Source organism: Podarcis pityusensis, assembly GCF_964106645.2.
Source record: "Podarcis pityusensis genome assembly, chromosome: 1".
NCBI classification, from domain to species: domain Eukaryota; kingdom Metazoa; phylum Chordata; class Lepidosauria; order Squamata; family Lacertidae; genus Podarcis; species Podarcis pityusensis.
This window is the reverse complement of record NC_138028.1, coordinates 97,258,370-97,277,236: the sequence shown is the minus strand read 5'-3', so window position 1 is coordinate 97,277,236 and position 18,867 is coordinate 97,258,370. Positions and strand designations below refer to the sequence as shown.

The 18,867-nt window shown below is 39.9% G+C and overlaps 1 protein-coding gene across 10 annotated transcripts in view; it reads left to right on the top strand.

Annotated features, from left to right (window-relative positions):
• Window positions 1–18,867, top strand: part of NCKAP5 (NCK associated protein 5) — a 627,572-nt gene that overhangs the window by 326,351 nt on the left and 282,354 nt on the right. For all 10 annotated transcript variants that reach the window (XM_081005049.1, XM_081005050.1, XM_081005048.1 and 7 more), the window contains one exon: window positions 12,761–12,894. In XM_081005049.1, the coding sequence (XP_080861175.1) occupies window positions 12,761–12,894 (134 nt within the window). The remainder of the gene's footprint in view (window positions 1–12,760; window positions 12,895–18,867) is intronic.

Here is an 18,867-nt window from a genome sequence, read left to right as displayed (position 1 = left end):
ATTTCTGTTCACAGCCAGATGCCTTTAAGTATGGTCTTCTCCAACCATAGAAGTGGTTTGGAGGCATGAATATGCATCTGGGAAAAGCCCAATTCAGTTCTGCCTCTTCGGGCAGCCATTAACTCCCAACTGAATGTTTCTCTTCTTCCCTGTTCCATGTTGGATACAGATAACCTACCATTTGAGGGCAGAAGTAGTCCTTCTGGTATTATGTATTCAGATTAACTGCTTTGATGAGAAAATGAACTGTTGTACCAAAGCTCATTTCATTGTTTTGCCACTGCTGTTTCATCTCTCAGGAGGTGGGTATACTGTGGGCTAATGAGAGAGCAGAAATGTATCTATAATGAATTAGTCTAGTTTGGGAATTATTGTCTTTAGGTAGACACATAAAATGCAGTTGGAGTCTACTAAATGGCAAATACTAAATGTGGTCTACTAAATGGCAAATCTAATTGTATATTTATTGCTAGTCAATTATTCCATGACATATTGTCTAAGAAAGAAAAAGTTAACTTGGGTTATAAAAGACAATCCCTTTCTTTCCTGTTCTATGTATTCTCAGCAAGGGGAAAGTTTTCCCAAAAAAAGCACACTTACAAATTCTATTGAAAATGCCCGAGGGAATATATTATTCACCCGGCTTCTTCATAAAGAATGCCACTCTGTAGTGCTTACCAGAAGAAGAGCAAGTGAAAAATACTTGATCAAAGTTCCTTCATTCCTCATAGGTGGAGTAAACTGGACAGTATTTCCACAAGAGAAACAAACAGAATTCCTCTGCTTCCAACATACTGAATATCTTTCCAAAAGCACTCTTTCTACCTTTGTTCTCATGCCTTATTTGCCTGTCCCTGTTGTAAAATACATGTTCTTCCAGGAAAAAATAAAAAATAAAACCTCAATACTCAACAGTCCTCCAAATTCCTCTTTTGACCCCTGTCATCTTGCTGCTTCCACAAGTTCCTTCCTCAACTGATAAACTCAGTCAAGGATACGGACAATATGAGAACCCACCTAAATCTGAAATAATTCTTATGAACTCTGTCCAGAATCTACCTGCCTGCTCTAACTACTTGCCTAACATTTCTGAGACACACTCAAACTCCTGTATGTGGCTGAAGCCACAGCTGCTCTGCTCTGCTCTCTCCAGTACCACACAGTCTATGCAGAGACTATTTCTTTTCCTGTGCCCCATAACAACTTCCCTAAGAGTCCCATAAATGCTCTCCCTTCTACTATTGTTGCAAGACACTTTACACTTATCCACATTTTATCTGCTCCCTGACCAACCCACAAGCCGTTTTGTCACTGCAATACTCCTAACATGAAAAATGCACAGCAAAGCTCCTTTATTTTTCAGTTGTCTTTTAAAAAAAAAAAAAATTGTGTGGTTGTCCTATAGTTATTCTGTACACTAATGTTCAAAGGATTTAGTAATGGCATCAATTCACAGATACCCCCAGTGGTCCCTAACTATTGTAGGTGATCCTGGGATAGACACAAGCCAAGTGCAAATGCAACACAGTCTAATTATAGGCTAATTAGATGGATTGGATCCATCTCTTCCTCTCCTCTCGTTTGAGCATTCTCCTCCCAGTTTTGGATATAATTATGATTAGCAATGCATTTCTGCCAGCATTTTATCTACCCATAGGTAGCACTCATTGCAAAGCTATTGTCTGCAAAGTTTCTAAACTGTGTTTTGGGCTATGGTTATCAATAATGTTGGTGCAGACATATTGGGCTGGTTCACTCATAGCACTAAACCATATTTTAGTGCTATATGAACAAGGTAGAATAAGCCCAAGCCAAACTTCTGCCTTCTGTAAACCCACCCTGACGTCCTTCTCCCCCACCTCCGCGTGTGGCCAGAGCAAGGACTTCTGCACAATCTCTGGTTCATACACAATGACAAACCAGGATTTGTGTCAACTGAAATGAAATGCTGCAGAAATCCTTCTCCATGCTGTGCAGGAAAAGGAAAGTTTAGAGGGGAACCATGTAAGCCCAAGTCTTCATGCAGATCAGCCCAATGCTAACCAGAGTTGCTTTGCCTATTTTGAAAGAAAAGAGATCATACTCATGAGGGGGAAGGAGTGTGATGGTCCCAATAACCAATTCATTCCCTCAGCTTCTGTTCATGATCAGAAAAGCATCATGGAACTGTTATAGGCTCATCATGGAACACATGGATATATTTGGATATATTTAAATCTGGAATTTAAATTTCCAACTAATACAAATTTGAGTTGTACTGATTTAGGAGTAAAGTCTATCAGAATTATCCAATATATTACTAACCTCACCCCACAGCTTTAACACAATTATTGGTTCAAAGGGTTGACGATGTGTCTCTAAAACCCTGTATTAGCCAGAATTCTCATTCATGTTATTAGTGTCACTGCCTTCCATCTCTCTCATTAACAGCAGCCAATATAGTCATTAAAAAATAGAAGCTGTACAGAAATTAAAGCCACACAGCTAAAAACGCTCTTAAGAAACACTTAAACACCCAAAAGGGATCTCCATGCCTCTTGGAAAGCTGTAGAAACTTGGGAAGTCTACAGTTTCTCACAAGAAAAGCCATGAGCCTAGTTATAGGATAAAATAGAAGGAAGGAAGGAAATGCAAAGCAAACATAGTCGATTATTGCATCAACCTTCCTCTGTTCCTACTAGTCTGAATACCAAAGTGGCTATCCTGGTAGCAAAAACACCACCTTTTCAACTAGACGTGGGATTTAATATTGTTTGAACACTTTCCATGTGCAACAGTGATAATTATCTGAAAATATTTGCAGTGTCTGATCATCCTAATAGTCTGAAGGTAACACACAGGAAAAATGCATTCAGAATGAATTAAAATATGTTTCATTCAGTAGCACAATAGCAAGAGGATATACATTTCAGAAGTCTAGAAAAGGTAGCTTATAAGAATAATTGCACCTTTGATTTATAGTAATTAAATGTAATATATGGCAATATGAGGATTCCCAGAATTGTAAGGAGAGGGGCTGTCCAGCCAACTTGCCCCCAAAGCAGTGATGTTTGTTCACTGATCAGCCAGTAATCCAGATCATATGGCACTAGGAGCAGAGAAGTGTAATCAGACAAGTTCTGTAGAATAAATAGCAGCAATATGAATAAAATACCTAAGTCACAAGACATGATGGAAGCTTTAAAAAGGTTTCAGTGATACCTAGGGAAATATTCTGAAGTGAGAGGTAGCAAAATATTACAGGCCTACACAGGTTCTTTAGATGTCATTCATCTAACATTATTCTGGAGCTGGCAGCTATCAAGGTAGTCTGGAAAGGAATTGTCTCTCTTTTAGGACACTGAATCATGTGATGCAGCATTAGGGTTATCTGTGAGTTTTGCTACTTCGTCAAGTTGTCCTGTTCTTCTTCAGCATCACAGAAGAAAAAATGGCTGGATTGACAGCAATTTATATTCACTACACTTTATGGCTGAAGAGGTATTGCAAAGCATGTTCTGGGCAATCTATTTAGAATCCATTTCTGTGCTCTGGATAAGAGGCATTTCATTGATGTGCCACGATCAGATTCAAAATTGGTTTGAGTAACTAGCTACAACAGATATATGGATGACACCACTATATAATGACTTGCCTGAGACTAAACAGGATGCCTTGAACCATTCTCTTCAATCTTTTTGCATAAATTCTGAGCAAACTGCATCTCCGATTTGAATTAAAGCAACATCTGGAGATACCAATCACAGTAAGACAGAACATTAAATTCAGTTCTTATATTGTAAAGTCAGACATACTAAAATGTGAGCTATTCCTTTTTCTCATGCAACCTTGTATATTATCACCAAGCACATGAAATGTTTGCTACGTGCAGCTGAGATTGAGCTATAGCAAGGGTCAGCAACCTTTTTCAGCCGCAGACCGGTCCACCGTCCCTCAGACCATGTGGTGGGCTGGACTATATTTGGGGGGGGGGGGATGAACGAATTCCTATGCCCCACAAATAACATAGAGATGCATTTTTAAGAAAAGGACACATTCTAGCCATGTAAAAACACTCTGATTCCCGGACCGTCCATGGGCCAGATTGAGAAGGCGATTGGGCCGCATCCAGCCCACGGACCTTAGGTTGCCTACCCATGAGCTATACACATACCTGTGTTTATTGCTGTAAACAAAAATGCTAATTGATAATGTTATTTAAATACATAATGAGCAAACTTCAAATCCAAACCAACTTATTGTTTATGCTGCTTGGGTACACTAAGCCTTTAAGACCCAGCTCAGCCAGTCACAACTGGTGTGGCAGTATTGTTGGGGAAGAACTTAATAGGCCCATGTATTGTGTACATGGTTGGATAAGGTAGTGTATATGAGATATCTCTGCTCAGCTGGTTATCTAGGAGTGGAAATCATTCCCTCCCCCCTTCCATCACTACGGGAATTCTACACATCCCTGTTTTTCTTTCCAGCATTGCATCTGGCCGTATGGGAGGAGCAGCTTGAGGAAGTTTCCATTCAAAAAAGGGAAGGCAAGGAAAAGTTCAAGGCCTGCCACTTTTACACTCCAGATCACACTGTCATTAGGAAGTGTGTTGTCAGAGTTTATTACATGCATCAACCTGTAATGTAGTCTTACGTAATATGTAGGACTTACTTGCTGCATTAATTCCAATTGTCAACCTGAAAAATCCTTGTGCGGAAGCATAAAGGAGAAAGATGACATGAGTGAGAAAATGTGGGAGGCACAGTGAGAGTTGAAGGACTGTGCTTCCCTTTTACACCACTGGTCTTTAATGCAAACTCCTTTCAATGCAACATGGAAATATCATGAATGTAAAGAAGTCATGATATTGAAGTGTCATGAAAAGTGCCACAGGAAGGAGTTAATGGTTCTGTATGATGTCCATTGAGTTTCATAAAAAACGGTGTCATTGGCATTAAGTAGTGAACAGTATGGTGGAAGTGGCCACAATGCAGGGTGAAAAATGGTGAGTGATTAGACAAATAAAAGCATAGGGATGAGTCAAGGAGAATGGAACAGAGTTCTGTCTCCTTTTGTCTAATACTCAGGCTGTTGATCTGAACAGAAGCTTGAGAAGCCCATTAAGTGGTAAATCCTTGGTGGAGCCACACCATATTGTGTATACACTTCTGCGTTTGACTTTTTATGAAGGATGAATGGTCTGCATTGAGTATATCACTAACATACCAGTAAGTCATTACAAAAATATATTAGTTCAAAAACTGCAATACTTAGTATTTATCTACTAGCAGAGAAACATATTGTAACTGGATCAAGACAGAGATTACATATTATTACTGTTATTTATTTTGCTATTGATTTAACCTTATCTTTCACACTTGTGAACATTAGATTTTTGTATAAATTATTTCTGGTCTAATATCATTTCCAGTTTTTATTTGATCTCAAAAAACATTTCATTATGTTTAATTTAGGGAAATGAGATTTCTTTAATTACTGCCTCTAGAAGCTATTAGAAGCTCAATTACATTTGCAAATTCATTTTTGAGTAGCTTTATGGTTTTAAGATAAAAAATTAAATGATATGAGTATGTGAGCTTTCTTGTTCATTGAAATGACATTCTCTTCTTTTCTTACTTCTTTGTGGTGCATATACATCAAGGCAGGGAAATATACCTTTGAGTAAAAAAAATTAATTAGGCTAGGAGCTTAATATCAGTTTCAAAAACTCAAACTTGGCTCTGAGCTTCAAATTTGAATAAACAGTAAAGATTTCATTATAGGAAAAAGCCTTGTTAAATACATTTATCACATCCCTTCATGTGCCATTGGAAATACCATAAATAGCTTGATCTGAAAAGTCAGCAAGAGAAAAGATGGGTACCACTGATGCAGGTGTCATTTCTGAATCTGATATGGCTCGAAACAGTTATAGTGCCATAGTGAATTATATACATATTAGTGCTTTGATGTCTAGAGACCTAGAGTCTCCAAGTAAGACTGTAAAAGGCCATCTACCTAGTAGGATTTGTTTATTAGTCTGTGGAAGATGACAAGCAGTTTTAGTAGTGGCTCTAGTTTTATTGGCCCTGGTTGCTTGTTTCACATAATTAAACAGCTATTTGGCAGTGATACCTTTTCATTTTCCAAGTCCTGCCAGGGTTGCACAGCTGGAGAGAGCAGGAGCAAAGCTTAAATGCCTATTGCTACTTTATGTTGTTTTTGCCTTTTTGCATATACAGTAACTTCACATGTAATAGCATTCTAAATTTCTAAATACAGATTAATTTTATACTTAGAATGAAAAAAGAGCTTCTTAACAACAGTTACTCTGTTGCACAGATGCAATTAAAGCTGTGCACAGTACCAGATAAATAAAGCCAAATTGGAATTGAAGAAAGTCACTGTCCTGCCACTTGGTGGCAATTTTGAGCTACTGCATAGCGAGTGCTGGCATCAAGGAAACTACTTTAATTCACAGACATTTGTTTAGAAGAACTACATCACCAATAACACCATTGACTAAGAATGCGAATCATGAAATCTACTGTCCATAAAGCATCCCACCAGAATCACTGAAAATCTTACAGTTCCTTTCTTAGTCATCTTAATAGACAAATGCAAATAAAGCACACAGAATTTGTAACTGCCAGCTGCTGAATGGATTTCTGTTCTAGTGACAAGAACTGTTAATTTAGGAGTTACTTAGAATGGAAACAGAAAACATAAAGCTGCCCTGATTTACAAATTGGAAAATAACTGGGCCTTAGTTGAAGGGAACATTAAACAGAAATCTATATTATATTGCCACTACCAGTGCAATGACTAGGAATGTTTGGTTGCTTAAAGAACAAAGCATGCTTCACATCAGTTTCTTTGAGGGATGGGAAGGTCATCTGTTCAGCTAGAATTAGAAGTTTGGAAAAGGGATGGTGAAGACTGGGAATGTAGCCCAGTAATTAAGAAGACTAAGGGGCAAGAACCCCAGAAACAAGTATGCTGCAGGGTAGGCAGTGGTCTGCAAAAGAGCTACTCAAAGGATAGGTAGAAATATAAATAGAAATGATAGGGGTTTTAAAAAAAAATGGCAGTGGAGGATAGGGGCTACAGAGAGGGGGTGGGTGGAATGAGGTGCTGTGGAGGCTGGCTGGTTGAAGTAGTTGTGGCTGAGTGTGTGGTAAAAACATGCAGTTGAAGGAAGAAAGGGCTATGAATAGAATAAGATAGGCCAATCCCTTGCATAAAGTCTGGAGACATAAAGGTCTGCACAATATTGACAGGAGAAAGCCAAAGGAACACAGGGTAGCATCCCTTATGAACAAGCTTCCGGAGGCATCATGCCATCTGGGGTAGGACCAGAGGCAAAAGCACATGGAGCAACAGATGCAGCTCTTACCCAAACTATATACAGTACCATATTCAAGCGACACAAAGGGTGGAGGTTATTACACACATCTCTCCATCCAAGCTGTAGAAATAGGCCTGGAGAGGATTTGTGGCCTGGGGACTAGATAGGGAAGCCTAGAGTCACATTCAGCTTCTAGGTTTGAGGTTGCCCACCTCTGGTCTAAAAATCTAAGTCTCCCACTGTACAGCATTGTAGCCTGGCAACCCTAGCAGGGAATCAACGACCAATAAACCATGGGAGAAGGGTTGGATTTTCCGTAGAACTAAACCAACTACTCAGATTTGGGTTTCAGATTTCTGTAAGGCCTTTGTTTAAACCATAGTTTGCTCATTCTAAAGCTTTTAATCCTTTTCAGGTGTTTGAGGTGAGACTGCATGTGTGCTTCAAAATGGAGAGGGTTCAGCAGCATGCATGCAAACTCCACCCACATGCATGCAGCTCCCCTTCAGACCTCTCTGCATTCAGCACAAAGGTTTAAAGAGGAATTAAAAGTGTATTCACCTAAACCTGCTTAGAATCCCCGTTCAGACTTTCCACTCAATACAGGGAATTCTGAAATGGACATATTAAACCCACATGCATTTGTCTTGAACATTTAAATAGGTCATCTGAAGAAGAGTGAGAGAGAGAGTATTTAGAATAGCTAAAGTGGACAGTTTTTAGATCCTTTCCTGCAGATAATTCTCTTATCTTTTCATTCCCCTCCCCCTCTCCTTAAAGTTCATACAGCAACTATAGAATGTTTAAAAAGAAAGGCCTTTCTCAGTCCATCGCCACAAAGTTATTACAGTCTATTTTGTGTTACTTCACGCTACTTAAATTTAATCTATAACAAGCGCAACTGGAGGGAAAAAACCTGCAAAAGATAGCTGTCAGCTTTAGCAGCCCATTTTGGAATGGTAATGAGAAACCAAGGCATACTAACTAACTAATCTAACGGAATTGAAGAATTGCTACTTGTCTAATGTAATAGAATGATTCTACTGTAAGCAGCTTGTAAATACTGAAATGAGCAGAAAACCCAGTGCACATTTCTCTCTCTCCCCCTCACTCTCCCGCCCTCCTCAGACTTCGGGGTGATAGTTGTTCATGCTGTTGAAGCCTACAGTCAAGAAAGCTGCAATATGCTGCAGAGTTGTTTGTCAATGCCTAAGTTTATTTTCGTAAAGAAGTATTGATTGCAGGATGAGAAACATTTAGTTTAGCAGCAGTCGATGAGGAGCAGACAAAGGGCTGTCTGTGCTCTGAGTAATTTAAATTGCATACTAAAAGGTACAACCCCAAATATATATTACTGTGAAAGACACTGGTGTGGCACTGTGTGCGTGGTATAGTGTCATTGAATAATTTGGTCACTAGGTGGCACTGGGCTTAGTCATATTTGGAAGGAGTCCGGAGTTGCTTATTGCTGTCTGTTCTCATCTAAGAGAGGCAAAATAGTTCCCATCTAGTAGGGTTGGGCAGTACAGTGGTACCTCAGGTTACAGAAGCTTCAGGTTACAGACGCTTCAGGTTACAGACTCTGCTAACCCAGAAATAGTACCTCAGGTTAAGAACTTTGCTTCAGGATGAGAACAGAAATCGCTCAGTCACGGCAGCGGCAGCGGGAGGCCCCCATTAGCTAAAGTGGTGCTTCAGGTTAAGAACAGTTTCAGGTTAAGAACAGACCTCCGGAATGAATTAAGTTCTTAACCCGAGGTACCACTGTATCTGGTTTTCAACATCACAATAGATCACAAGCTAAATATCATGATATGAGATACACACACACACACACACACACACATATATATACATCTATCTATCTATCTATCTATCTATCTATCTATCTATCTATCTATCTATATCTATGTCAGTGGAGGGCCTTGCTGGGCCTCCCTGCGGCGGCAGAGGGTCCCATCGTACCTCCTTGCAGTGGCAGAGAGTGTGCCGCACTTCCCCACAGCAGCCAAGGGCCTTGACGAGGCTGCCTGTGATGGTGGAGGGCCTTGACATGTAAGCAAGTAGTAGATTTAATAAAAATATTAAATAAACTTCCATATAATATATTTTCAACTAATTTAAGTGTCGTTGATAAGTGATTTACTTGTCAAGTTGCATCTGCTTCCCCACTCAGAGGTCTAAGTGCAATCTGTGTATGCATAAACCCCACTGAGTTCAACTAAACTTCTACTTTCCTGGGAGTAAGCCTCATTGAATTCAGTAGGGCTTGCTTGTGAGTAGACACGCATTTGCTTGCACAGCTTACCGAGAAACACCCTCCCCATTATTCTCATGTAGTACCCAACCTCCAATTTCAGCATAAGGCTAAATCTTCTCCACTCCATTCACCCCCCCAGAACCTCCCCCCAAGCCCTCATCACACCAATCTCTCCCTTTTTATCAAAGGGAAGGAGGGAGGGCAAGCAAGCAAAAACATAGTCTCCTTTAAATAAATTTTTAAAACCTTCATTTTTAATATGGAGGAAAGCTATTTAGGGGGAACCAACAACATGAACACCACCAGAAAATTAAAATAAAAACTCTTCCTCCTCATTTTTTCACTGGTGGGGGTGAGGAAATAAAGAAGAGCTTTCCAGTTCTTTGTTTACTTTGCTGATGGATCTTTGACTGTCTAGCCTTAGGGGTTTCCTCCTGGATTATTAGTAGGGCTCTGCATAATTAGCTGAGCTCTAGAAAGAATACTGGTGAAGATGAAAGAGTTTGCTGGTTTGTGTGAGGGCTTATCTCATTTATTATCGGTTAGGAGAGAGGAAGGAGAGAGCAAACAAAGCTGGAGACACAGTGCCTGCGAGTTATACAGGCCTTGGTCCAGTATACCTGAAGGAGCGTCTCTACCCTCATTGTTCTACCCGGACACTGAGGTCCAGCACCGAGGGCCTTCTGGCAGCTCCCTTGCTGCGAGAAGCCAAATTACAGGGAACCAGGCAGAAGGCCTTCTCGGTAGTGGCACCCACCCCGTGGAACGCCCTCCCACCAGATGTCAAAGAGAAAAACAACTACCAGACTTTGAGAAGACATCTGAAGGCAGCCCTGTTTAGGGAAGCTTTTAATGTTTAATAGACTAGTGTATTTTAATATTTTGTTGGGAGCCGCCCAGAGCGGCTGGGAAGACCTAGCCAGATGGGTGGGGTAAAAGTAATAAATTATAATTATAATTATAATTATTATTATTATTATTATTATTATTATTATTACCTGTTGCAGGATAAAAATAAAAGCTATGTATCAAAACCACCAGGAATTTACTGGAATTATGTATAATTTATTGGTGGGCAGGGAAAGGTTTCAAAGTCTCTTCTTCCAGTGACAAATTCTGTCCTGTAGAAGCCCCCTACATGTTCCATATATTTATTTTTTTGGATTTATATCCCACCTTTCTTCCATCATGGTATACATTCTTCCAAGGTGGTATACATGTTTTCAGGCAGTCACCAATCTAGGCACCGGCCAGACCTAGACTTGTTTATTTTCAGGAACAGTTATGGATTTATGAAATGCATGTCTGCCCCTTTAATAATGTGTAGCCCCATCCTAGCTACAGTTGATGAACTTCAGTATTTGCGGTGGCGGGTGTGTGTGTGTGGTTTTGCAAGATTATGGCAGTGGGAGATGCTAAACATTTTTATACTTACTCAAAGCTCTCTGTAAGTAACATTCTCAGTATCTTGCAGGATTGTGTTATGGGGTAGTAAGAATAAATATTAATTGGCCAATTTAATTAGAACACTAAATTTCTTTTATGGAACTGTGTTTTCCCATTTAAAAACCCTCACTTCCAAGCTTTTATGTGTGGCTAGCTAGACAGAAGTTCTCTGCTATCTGTGTAATTCCCCATATTTTACCAGAAGTAAAATAACTTAGATATTTCATTTAATCCCTTATATACTCCTGGTGTGTCATCTGTTTATTTATCTTCATGCTATGTCTTTTAAGATCAGTTTTCTGACTTGTGATGCATGTATTTTTGGTTTCTTGCTTTCTACAATTTTAAATTTATCATATAAGATGTAGAGCTGTAAGACTTACACTAATAATGGCTTAACACCAAGAAAGCTTTATTATTCTCTAATGAAAGCAGAAAGCAGAGACATCACCTTGCCAACAAAGGTCCGTATAGTTAAAGCCATGGTTTTCCCAGTAGTGATGTATGGAAGTGAGAGCTGGACCATAAAGAAGGCTGATCGCTGAAGAATTGATGCTTTTGAATTATGGTGCTGGAGGAGACTCTTGAGAGTCCCATGGACTGCAAGAAGATCAAACGCATCCATTCTTAAGGAAATAAGCCCTGAGTGCTCACTGGAAGGACAGATTGTGAAGCTGAGGCTCCAATACTTTGGCCACCTCATGAGAAGAGAAGACTCCCTGGAAAAGACCCTGATGTTGGGAAAGATGGAGGGCACAAGGAGAAGGGGACGACAGAGGACGAGATGGTTGGACAGTGTTCTCGAAGCTACTAACATGAATTTGACCAAACTGCGGGAGACAGTGGAAGACAGCAGTGCCTGGCGCGCTCTAGTCCATGGGGTCACGAAGAGTCGGACACGACTAAGCGACTAAACAACAACAACAATGAAACCATGTCTGTAATTTGGTGATACATTTTTCTAAGCATGTCATAAGATTTAGGTCAGCACTATCAGGCATACATCAAATCCTTTGGTAGGCTACAAATTGCACAACATTGTGTTTACAATTGTTTTTGAATAAGCATGCACACATAAATAGAATGCCTGGTGTGATCCCCCCCCCCCCAGCATTCCCCTGAATTTCTAACTTTTTCATTATAATTTTGTAGCTGAACTTTTGACAAGCTATGTGTAGGACTCATTGATGCCACTACATTATGTATGTAAGAAGAGTTCGGCTGGATCAGGATGAAAGCCCACATAGTCCAGAATCCTATTCCCACAGTGAGCAACAAGACGCATATGGGGAGCTGGCAAGTGGGGCTTGAATGCAATTAGTATTCAGAGGCACATTGCCATTGACAGAGAAGGTAGAACATAGGCATCATGGATAGTAGCTTTTGATAACTATTCCCCATGATTTTGTCTAATCTTTTAAAGCCCTCCAGGGGAATACCTTGTACCAGGGATTAATTGATCCACAGGAAACTGATGTGGTGCTCCAGAAACCTGCTAAAGGGCAAGAAACTACAAGAAGGAAGCAGCTCAGGGTGGGAACAAACAAGAAGAACGTGAGCTTTTAATATAGGGTGGCAAATATGACTTAATAGGCATTACCAAAACCTGGTGGACTGGAATGTAGAAATGGGGGTGGGGCATAACCTTTTTTTGCATTGTGAAAGTACTGCTGAAATTTGAAAGCACTCTTGAACAGTTTTGTTCTCCTGGTTTTTTTTTAAGCGCGAGAAGCTGATACATGAGTTGGAGGAAGAGCGACATTTGAGACTTGAAAGTGAAAAAAAATTACGAGAAGTGACACTGGAATCTGAGCGCAACAGGGTTCAAATGAGAGGACTGCAGCAGCAGTTTTCCAGGTATGCTATTAATTTTTGGCTCATTTTTTTAAATGGTCATGCACATATGAAAACAGTAAAAGTTTGAAGTTGTAGCAAACTAAATTATTCTCAGAGACCCAAATGAAACAAATGAACCTGTGCCATATCCATTAATTTCAATGGGTCTACTCCAAGTTGGACTAACATTGGCTACAACCTTGAATCCTGTACTTGTCTACTCAAATGTAAGTTCAAATATGAAAGTAAGAATTGTCTCCAACAAGCTGTCATCAGGACCCAGGCTGTAAGTCTGCAATCCTTAACAGAACTCTGTTCCTGAACCTAGTTTAAATCTGCGAGAATGGGATTTACACAAACTAATTAGATGCACACTTGCAACATAAATGGCCATCTGGAGTATGGAAAAGGTTAAAGAATGGTCCTGAACTTACTCATTTTCTTGATTAATAAATCCAATCTTTAATGTAGATGAAAAATACCTGGAGAAGCAAACCTAAACTTGTGCATGTTATGTGTCCTATGTACATTCTTGCATGTAAAGGTGAAAGGACCAGCTTCAAATTAGTTCACCAGCCAGGAATAAGCTGCCATTAGTTTAAGTGAGATAACTGCCCCAGGCAGCAGTTGCATGGAGAAAGAAGTGTGTGTGTACTGTGTGTGTGTACATACGTGCGCCACACAGCTTGCTCTGCATTCTCTTACTTGAACCTGTTGCCCTCAGGTGTGCTATCCTGTTGCCAGTGCTGAAACAATATTCAGCCACCATTCTAGTTACCTTCTCTATGTGTGTGTAGGAAGAGCATATTGCCCTTTGCTTTGGGCAGTAAAATGTCTTGGACTGGCCCTGACACCATGTGCATCTTTACAAAGAGGAATAACATAGCAATGGTGATTCATGCCCAACCTACATCCCACTCAGTCTACTGCCATGAGTTCTTTGTGAGGCTGCTCTTTATTTGTTTAAAATATTGTTCTTTGTTTTGCCATTTATCACATCATATATATGCTGCCTTTTGTGCATAATGACAGTATATGAAAACACAATGAGCTCCCAAAATTCAGAACGAAACAGCAGCTGCTACGTCAATAGCAAGTAGTTAAAAAGGATCCAGCTGCTATTAATGGCCGGCAAAAGGCCTCCAAGAATAAATGTGATTCCTGCGAGTGCAGAAAAATGCATTAATGTGGGTGCTTGCCTCAGTTCAGAAGGGAGATTATTTCACAAGAACCACAGACATTCCAGGTCATGTAAGCCTTCACAAAGCTACTTACGCAGCCAATTAATTTGTGTTGTATGTGGAGAAATTTCTGTCTGGAAATGTCTGGAAATTTCAGCTAGTTTAGTTGTAGTGGCTTCAGTATTAACCAGTGCAGCCTGTGTGGGACACATACAATGTCAAATCTGCAGTTACTTCACTGTTTTCCATTTAGTTTGACCACTTTTAAACCTTAAATGGTCTGGTGTTATACATGTTAAAATCCTCCTTAGAAACCCATGTCCGTCTATTGGAAGCATGGGAAAAGGCTTTCTCTCTGACAGAAACAAGCTGCAGTGTGTACACAGTAGGGGTGTTCTTGGTGGTCTTTAGGCATCAGGCCCCTCCAGCCCTTCTCCAAAGAACCTTTGGGGTAGTCTGTTCTTTTATCACAACTGATTGCTGTTCTTAACTGCAAGCTTTAATAAGTTAGAGGAATAATTTTAATACTTAAAAGGCTACTTTGAATACAAGTGCTTATAAAACAACAGATAAAAAGTTCCATCTTAGAAACAGCATTTCCCCTTCAAGTTCACACTGGATGGAACGTTTCTCCTAAGATACTCCTGCTGTGACATAGACATGTTTTGGTTCTATGAAAAAATAGGCAGATTTAGCTGATTTATCAACTGGTGTTTCTTAATCATGCAATGGGCTTACTTTTAATCCCCCCCCCCCGGGCTTTTATGACACTGTGATATTCAACAGTTCATAATATTTTGGGAGCTGATTTGGTTTTATTATTATTATTATTGAAAGACAGCTTATAAATATTTGAATAAAATAAATATAAATGAGGTGACACTGTGCCTTGCACTTCTGGCTTTCACCTAACAATAATAGAAAAATGGGAACCCACCAGCACTTGCAAGTTTCTGTTTCTAGGAAGAACTATTTGTTCTTGTGCATGCACTGCTTGAAATTCATTTGGTTAAAAATGTAAGGCCTAGGGCACCTTCTTCTCTGTCCCCCTCATCATCAAAGTATACTCAACCCATCTGTATAACAACAAAGCACGAAAGCATATGAAAATCTGTCAATTGCCCTTTTTTGTTTAGTGACAGTATAAAGCTGTCTCTTCATATGCTGAGAAAATGTTAACGTATCATATAAGCTGTCAGTTTGAGTGCACAGGTCTTCCTGAATGCATGTGACTTTTGAAGCCAGGGGTGGTTTTCTTTTTTCTTTTTTCCACTTTGATTGACATTCCAACTCAGCAGTATCTCATTTCTGTTACCAACTCAGCAATATTTCTTCCTGAATTTTTTTATCATCTGAAATCCTTATTCTTAACGCATGTGTAAACCTCATATTAAAAATGGCACCGTGACTACAGCCACACTTTTAAGTGCCTGACTACTCAATAATTTTTTTTTTTTTAAGAAAACCATGTGGCTTCAGTTTACGCTGTTAATTTGCATGTAGGTTTTACATGGAGTGCTTTCCATTATGCTTGACATTCTACACCAGCACCATTACCATTCCGTTCATTATCCTATATTGTCATTGTTGGTGGTTGCTTTCATACAGAATCACATTGGCCAGGTCTACTAAATCATCTTTTTCAGTATAGTGCTTTCTGATTGGTTTAAAATATACTAAGTGCTTCACATAGGTCAAGACAACATTTTCCTGTTTCATGACATAAGAATCACCTAACATTGAATCAAACCACTGGACCATCTATCTCCGTACTGAAAGGCAGTGACTCCTCAGGGTTTCAGACAGGGTCTCCCCAGGCCCTTCTCTAAATGATTCTCTTTTAGCTCTACGAGGAGTTCAACTACTCTCTTTCTTGAGTTTTGTTTTGTTTTGTATGTTATTTCAACCCTGCTGTCTAGTGGTATGTGCCGAAATGCCAAAGAAGACTCAGAAACATCTGAATGATTTATAGTGTTATTCCAGCAAGAACATGAAGTTGTATGCAGGGTATAAATGGATTACATCGTTCATTTTCTGCACGGCCTTATTGTACCAAGTGCTTGTTGAGCAAACACGCTCTGCATAAGATCCATGCAAACGATCAGATGTTAGAGCATTGACTTTGGCTTTTTTATTATTTCAATTACTATGTTAGGCCATGGAAGGCAATAAAAGACATTACTACATTAACAGTCCCTCTGCAAACAGTTATTGAAGCTTTTTGTACTGGTGCTTTAAACTTTTCTTTTCAGTTTTAAACTAGAAAAAGCCAAGCATTTCAGTGAAGATGGCCTTAATGATAAGCATATCATTGTGGGGGAATATCCTATGCATGCTTACTTAGAAGTATGTACTGTGGCATTTACGCCTAAGCCTTGCAGTGCAATTCTGTGCATATTTGCTCAAAAGTAAGTACCACTGTGTACTGTAGGGTTTACTTCTGGGTAAATCTGTGTAGGATTGCAGCTTGAGTTTTTAATAATACACAAGCAAAACGTAGGAAATCAATCACATTTGGGTTAGAGGGAGTCTGACAGATAATACGCGCTGTAATTCCAGTTTCAGTGTGTGTTTCTGCTTTCTGCTGGTCACGCTAAATATTAAACAAGGTTATGCCTGTCACTTCCAACAGGTGTGAACACAAACACTATGAATTTGGTAACACGTTACATAGGATGACAGCCTGTGTCAGCTTCAGGTGCAAACATCTTCAGATCCTTCCCGTTGTAATTTTGATTCTCTCAGAGTTTGGTTTAGTGATGCTAGTGACATACTGTCAGCTTAACAGTGAAGAATTAATTCTCAGATTATTAGCGATAATGTGATAGTTTGCATTTATGCTGCTTTACTGTTTAAGAAGATAAGTCTGAAAAGCGATGACAAACCTAGACAGCATCTTAAAAAAGCAGAGACACCATCTTGCCGACAAAGGTCCGTATAGTTAAAGCTATGGTTCTCCCAGTAGTGATGTATGGAAGAGAGAGATGGACCATAAAGAAGGCTGATTGCTGAAGAATGGATGCATTTGAATTATGGTGCTGGAGGAGACTCTTAAGAGTCCCATGGACTGCAAGAAGATCAAACCTATCCATTCTTAAGGAAATAAGCCCTGAGTGCTCACTGGAAGGACAGATCCGGAAGCTGAGGATGAGAAGAGAAGACTCCCTGGAAAAGACCCTGATGTTGGGAAAGATTGAGGGCACAAGGAGAAGAGGACGACAGAGGACGAGATGGTTGGACAGTGTTCTCGAAGCTACTAACATGAATTTGACCAAACTGCGGGAGGCAGTGGAAGACAGAAGTGCCTGGCGCGCTCTGGTCCATGGGGTCACGAAGAGTCAGACATGACTAAACGACTAAAGAACAACAACAATAGAATGCCATTCTTTTTTTTCTCAGCAAAGGTTTTTATCAGGCAGAATTACAGGAGTAAGCAATGGAAAGCAAGTCTATCAAGTCAGTTCTCAGTATCAAAACTAATGGTAGATCTCATGCTAAAGCAGTAGGCTACTTTTGTGTACTTTGATGTGAAAGGCTGGGGCAGTATATATTTGGCTTGGGTATGGAGACACTTTGCTGCATATTTCCATCATTACGGTGCTTCCTAGGGTAGGATTGAAAGCACACTGTGTAGCCCACCAGGCAGTATGGTGAACAACTGCATTGTGTGCATGATCATGTGGATGGTACAGTGGTGTCAGGTCTAAACAATGAATTATATGGACCAAAAGCAAGCAATAAAATATATTATATTGTTTTATGATTGCCTGAGATCTTACCACATAAGCTTAATTAGACGGTATGGCATCCCACATCTATGCACTGTCAGTATATCCCTATAGAATCTAGGTAATAAAAGCCCATTTTAACGTGCATTTTCAGCCTTCCTTTCCCTTCTCAGTGGAACCTCAAACACTCATGAAAAACTCCACAGAAAGTTGATGTGCTTTCCAGAGCAGTAGTTATCCTTAAAGAATTGCCGCTAGAAGGAAGAACAAGGTGCACACAGTCTTTTAAATGTATGAAAAGTGAGTGTGTACACAGTTGTCCATGGGTTTATTTATTTTTGCCAGCAGTGCACTTTTGTGATTACTGGCATTGCTCAGATCATCTGCTGCATAATAGCTAGAGATGAGTGGCGTTTTCTAAGGGAGTTTCTTTCCTTAAGGATTTTTTTCTTTTAGGTGTAGCCCCTTCCTGCTAAATAATTCTGTAGGCTACTTCCATGGATGTGAGCTTAGTTCCAAGAAAATAAGTTGTGTATTTCGTCTGATATTCATAGATAAGGCTGTGGGGGGAGGGTAGGAAGTCTTCTTAGCTGGAAAGGATAAAACATTCATCAGAAAGAAAGTCTTGAAAACAACACACTACTTTGAAAAGGGAGAGAACAGGGAAGGGAGGGAGGGAGAAATAATGGTTTATCTTACCATCTGTCAGAGAACAGTATGATAAAAGATGGTACTATGCTTTAATGCTCAAAGTGACTTGGGGCATTCTTTATTTCATTGTGCTTTCCTTGCCTACTAGCTTTGGGGTTGTGCCCCACTGCTTTTGCATGCTTTCTAATAGCCTGGCTGCCAGCCATTGTTCTTAGCATTACCTTGTTTGTTGACACTAATTTTCCTGGACCTAGTATGAACTCTGCCCTGGACAGACGCCATCACAGAGCACATCCTGCCAAGACTTGCCTTCCCAGCTTTCATCCTGGTATTTGCTTCCAAAACACACACTAAGGACAAGCAGGTGTATCTATTTCAGTTTCTCTCAGTTTCTCATCTCCCCCCCACTCCAATCTATAGTTCAGTTCTCTACA